The sequence below is a fragment of the Choristoneura fumiferana genome, chromosome 28, assembly GCF_025370935.1.
Source record: "Choristoneura fumiferana chromosome 28, NRCan_CFum_1, whole genome shotgun sequence".
Taxonomy (NCBI): Eukaryota; Metazoa; Arthropoda; class Insecta; order Lepidoptera; family Tortricidae; genus Choristoneura; species Choristoneura fumiferana.
Genome location: NC_133499.1, coordinates 540,311 through 546,310, shown reverse-complemented (window position 1 = coordinate 546,310; position 6,000 = coordinate 540,311). Strand labels below are relative to the sequence as shown.

General features: G+C 38.9%; 1 protein-coding gene across 1 annotated transcript; it reads right to left on the bottom strand.

The window, feature by feature from the left end:
- LOC141443976 (uncharacterized) lies at positions 1–3,473 on the bottom strand (the record flags this gene model as incomplete). The annotated part of the gene is given in 2 exon segments (XM_074109421.1): positions 1–1,044; positions 3,207–3,473. A coding segment is annotated over 1 exon segment (723 nt), but the record flags the coding sequence as incomplete, so codon positions are not given.
- Positions 3,474–6,000: the final 2,527 nt, after the last annotated feature.

Sequence of the window (6,000 nt, the reverse complement as noted above, 5' to 3'; positions counted from 1 at the left end):
GCATGGTGTGAGCGAGATTAGTTCGGTTTTGGGAACTGCAGTTCCATTAGAAACACCAGGTGTTTGAAGGCGAGAAACCTCAGAATCAGAAATCTTTGGAGCATAATTGGACGTTCTTATGAAAATGGGGTCTCGGAGACTAGAAATGCCTTCAGGGTTACAATCCGTCCTGGCTGTTCTATTAACATCAGCATCTCCATCATCAGAATTAGTGACAGAAACATCAGCGTTCTGTACTGCTTTTTTATTAGGCGTATTATTACTGGTGTTTTCAAGATTGGGAGAAATGATTCCTAAATTCTTGCACATTTTACTACTGGAGTCTTCAACGCTAGAAGGGACTTCAGCAGAGTTTCGTGCTAAGTCTGTGTTATATATAGTAGAGTTATATGTAGTAGAGACATCAACAGAAGATGCTGGTGTCCTGACAATATCGGGAACACTACCATCTTCAAGGCTGTTAGAAATGTCTTGAGCACAAACTGGTTCTGTCTTGCACATTTTATTAGTGGCCTCTTCCAGGATAGAATGAGTGTTAACAAAGTTGTTAGGCTTCCGTGTTACTGCTGCATTAAGATTATTACTACTAGAGTCTTCAAGGGAAGGTTGTTTGGTAGAGACATCAGCAGTTGGTGCTGGTGTCCTGACCACATTAGTAAGAATAGCATCTTCAAGAATGTTAGGATCATCTTGAGGGGCCCAAACTGGTTCTGTCTTGCACATTTTATTAGTTGCGTCTTCTAGGATAGTGTTGGAAGCATCCTTAGGGTTTTGTGTTACCTCTGTATTATGATTATACTACTACTGGAGTCTTGGTTAAAAACATTGGTAGGGACTGGTTCTAGTGTCCGGGCTGAATTAGCAATACCAGCTTCTTCACTCCTGGTAGGAATGTCTTGAACGCCCTGTGCAGGTTTTGTCTTGGTCGGTATATTAGTAGAGGTATCTTTAATGGTACTGTGACTGGCACAAAAACACCCCAGGGGTCTGGGGTCTCCGTCTTGGGTTGCGGATCTCTGGTCTTAGCATCACATGCTCTTGCAACTGAAACATATTAAATGGTCCTTATTATAAATGTGAAAGTTTGTGAGTGATGTGTGTTACTTCTTCACGCTGAAACGGCTGGTCGGATTTGGATGAAATTTGGCAAAAAGTTAGTTTATAACCTGGATTAAAACATAGGATACTTTTTTGGATCAACCGCTGGGGTCTTCTTCTTACCTAACGTCAATGAAAAAGGGAATTCCCACGAGAATTTAATAAAATCTGGGAATTCCAATTCAACTGCTGTATCTAATGATACAGCAGAACCCGCAGGTAAAAACTAGTCAGTAATAAATTAACTATAGCCATGGTGGCCTAATGGTTTGACCTATGGCCTCTCAAGCAGAGGATCGTGGGTTTGATTGAATCCAAGCTCGCCCAGTTATTCGAAATTCATGTGCAAAATTACGTTGAAATTTACCATGGCAAAGGAAAACATCGTGAGGAAACCTGAACGCCGTTGAAGTGATTTAATGGTGTATGAAGTTCCTAATCCGCACTGGGCCCGCGCGGGAACCAAGGCACCAAGCCCTCTCATCTAAAATTCATATGCTCTCCAAGGATCCTATGGAGAATAGCATGAAAGAAGTTTTTGAGAACTGGCTACATCTCATTCTGGGAGGATGCCTGTGCTCAGCTGTCCGGAATATTGAGCTAGTGAAACCTTATTCAACTAGCTTTGCCCGCGGTCTCGCATGCGTAATAGGCAAATTGGGGTGTAGTTAATGTACGACTTGTTAATGCACGCTTAATAATGCACGGCCTGATAATCCGTGCTTTTGTGCACGAATTATCATGTCATGCATTATCACCCCGTACCGAACTAGCAGGGAACCAATAATGTACGAGCAATAATGTACGACGTGATAATCCAAAGCATTATGTCTTCCGATTATCATGCCTTACGATTTCCGTGATTGAAATAAAAAAAACCTAACGAAGGGCGAGAGCGGCGAGTGAGGCACACCCTCGCCCTTCAACCTAACCCGGCCGGGTCGGTTCTGCTCCGACTATATCGATCTCACTCGCTGCGCTCGCTCGATCCGCGGCGAAAAATGTCTATTCATTCGAATCGATTGGATTCCGATTATCACGTCGTACATTATCACTACGTACATTACAGCGCATGCCATATTTTGTACGCAGGCAGGTTAGGTTTTGCAGGTGGTAGGACCTTGTGCAAGGTCCGCCGGATTGCTACCACCATCTTGCTCGCTAATCCTGCCGTGAAGCAGAGTGTTTGCACTGTTGTGTTTCGGCGTGGAGAGTAAGACAGCCGGTGAAATTACTGCACTTGAGGTATCCCATCTTAGGCCTCTAGGTTGGCAACGCATCTGCAATTCCCCTGGTTTGCAGATGTTTATGGGCGGTGGTGATTCTTTTACCATCAGGAGACCCACTTGCTCGTTTGCCATCCAGTCGTTAAAAAAAAAAAAAAAAAAAAACGCCCTGATAATGCGCGACCATGATAATGTACGGCATCAAAATTGAAGCATAATGCTTCGGATTATCATGTCGTACATTATTGCTCGTACATTTCGAGTTGCACATTACAGAGCATTGCACATTGCACATCACAGAGTTTTCTTAAAAAAACTGCTTTGATATATGCAACTAATATGCTTAGGAGATGGTCTATAAAATTATGAGCTTGTAACTATGACAAAAATTTATACTCGAGACAACGGGACAGGTGAAACTAAATAAAAGCTTGTAAAAAGTACAGTCAGCAGAAAAGCTTGTATTAAAAATGTTTCTACAAGCTTTTCTTTAGGCTGCCCTGTTTGTTTCTTTATAAATTTGTTTGTTTTGATTGACTTGAAATTTGGTATACTTATGTAAATCTGGTGACAATACAATAATCTGGTAGTGACATCCTGGTAGTCCAGCCAGGATCGTCTCCGCAGAACGGAACTCCTCAACTGTTAATGGCATCGACTTGAAATTTGGTATGCTAATGTAGTTTGGGTGACAATACAAGCACAGTCAACAAATTGTAAACTTTTATTAAAATATATTTTTTAACAAAAATCTTATTAAAAGTGTAAACAACTTTAAAAGGTAAGGTGTCATTCTTATGCTACCCACTTCTCGATCAGCACCAGATCGTATCCACCCTTGCGGGCTTTCGCTTTTTGGCGATACTTAACCTGTTTACTAACCTGGTGATGCTAGGTCTGTCGCCTGCGACCTTGCTTCATGATGAACAGCGTACAACGCTTCCCAAAGTGCCTCCACATACTCCGCCTCCCACGCCGCTTCCTCCTTCACTAAATCCATTGCCATTCTAAACTGTTGTGTATTTTTCACAGAAAGAGGTTCTAAAGTTAGTTGCATATGTCACGAATAATCAAAAAATGCTATCGTCACAACATTAGCGAGTTATTAATTTTATTTAAAACAAACTTGAAACAAACTCAACACGACTATTTTGGCGTAGAAACAAAACAAACCGGCTTTTTTTTTCATACGTTACATTTTGTGACAGGTAAAGGCAATGACGTCCATACAGCCATGACTGATGAAAACTGACTGAAGTGAAGTGAAATAAATATCATGGCGGGGTGCGAGGCGGTTTCCGGCCAGGGATGTGCCGTGCTGACATGGCTTAAAGCTCAGCTTAAAGTGAGCAAAGTTTCATGTCAAAGTCTTTAAGCCGTTGACACAAGATTGATTCTTACTTGGTTTGTGTAAAACTTTTTCCACTAGATCTTATAAATATCGTTATCCTTGATATTACTATCATAAATGCAAAAGTAACTGCCGTCTGAAAAATATTACAGAAAAAGTTTTTGGTAAAATTTAATTTTTAATATAAGCTTTTTTTGCTGACTGTACTTTTTGTTGGCTGTACTAGTATTGTCACCCAAACTACATTAGCATACTAAATTTCAAGTCGATGCCATTAACCGTTGAAGAGTTCCGTCCTGCGGAGACGATCCTGGCCGGACTACCAGGATGTCACTACCAGATTGTTGTATTGTCACGCAATTTACAAAAGAGTCAATCCAACTACTGGAAGTTGATTGAATTTAACTTGCAAGATTTGATTACAGACAGACATAAGTACCTACCTACGAAGTATTTCTGTGACAAACAGACAGACAGACAACGCGACAGGTGAAACTATTAAATAAATGCTTGTAAAAAGTTCTTCAAACGAAAACCAAAAGATGAAGTGAATGCCATCGTAACGTAAGTTTGAATTCTGTAGGAATGTTTGGGCCAAGTTATTATTATCATTCCAGACTAGGTATACATATACGTCTCGTCGTCTCGGCACAGGCCTCCTCTCAGACTGAGAAGGCTTGGGAGGATAATTTTTGTTTTTTTTTTTTACTTCTTTATAAATAGGTAAGAGGGGTTTAAAAAGCGTGCATCAAATCCAGCATCAACTTTGAATATTTTTATTTTTATCAAGCTTTACAGAACCTCGGCATGTGTAGCGGTGACCGTTAATTCGCAAAAGGCGCAAAATTCGCGGGGCCGGGAGCGGCTGTCACAAGCGCGGAAATTAACGGTCAGTGCTACACTTACGTGCCAAGAGTACTATGTAACAACTAATATATGAACATTTTGATGGCAATTATAAAGAAACACTTACAACTAGGTCAATATCAATTTATCACACAACGTTCACTAGTTTTATTGCTTTAAAAAAAAAAACATAAAGTAATCTTTTTCGATTTTGATTTATAAAAAGTCAACACTTGAATCTTATCTTAAAAATAATTTCCTAATGCCAAGGATGGTGCCGTAAAACGGGGTGAGTAGGGACAACATTGAAATTCAAACCTTGATAAAAAAAACATACGTAGCAAGTTGATTTTTACACATAAAAAATGCTCTGGTGGTATGAATTTTAGTTTAATAATGATTATATGTCGTTGAGTTTCATAGTTTAAACAATAAACACTAAAATATAGGCAAATCCCAGCTCACCCCGTAGTGGGGTCAGAAGGGATAGAAACAAATCGTCACTACTTTGAAAAAATCTCGTATCTAAAATCAATGTCAACAAAATTGAACCTTGATGTAATGTCTATAAAGTTCACTCACAAAAATTATCTATTTTGAGCTACAAGTTTTTTTTTAAAAGTAGTGACGAAATAAAAAAATGACGATACCAAATTACCAGAAAAAAGGAGATATAAGTAATATAAGTATAATAAACAGTAATATAAATAATAAATAGTAATATAAATAAACTACTTTTAGAGCAAGCTGAGCCACAAATTTCAAGTAACAAGTGAAAACACAAAATATTGGTTAGAACCAATAGATAACCAATAGGTTGGGATAGATCCCTACTCCCCCCCGCCATCCCTTCTCACCCCATTGTACGTTGCTCTTCATTGAATTGAATATATTATTATTATCTAGTTTTTTTATTTTGATTGCCAAAAAGAAAAACGCTTCAGAGCAAAAGGCACAAAATGGAAAATGTTAATTACATACCATATCATATACATGTCTTCTGTGTCGCTTACTATTTCTGGTGTACAATAAAGAATCATTCATTGTACTGTATTGTGTTGTACCATCAGCCAAATATGTGGTCTACCACCCTAAAGCTGATAATCGTTTGCATGTCATAAACAATACTAAAACAATAACGTTGACGTGTCTGTCACTTGAAAGTTTGATTTTAGCGACATATTCGTTGGAAGCTTATAGTTCCATCTTACAGACTGGCTAAAACCAAAAAGTCGTTTCTGGGAAATAGCATACGTTTTTAACCAAAAATATTATAAATGAACAGATACAAAATTCAGATCTATTGTCTGTTACATAGACACCCGAACGCGCCCTTAGCGCTTTACTCTTGTATTCAATGTGGTCTATGGTTAATCAATAAATGGCCGCCCGATCAACACATCGTCGTCTCGTCTTTTATTTATTTCCTACGTAACATGGTGACAGAAGTGGGATCTAATCAACATTAATTATAATTCT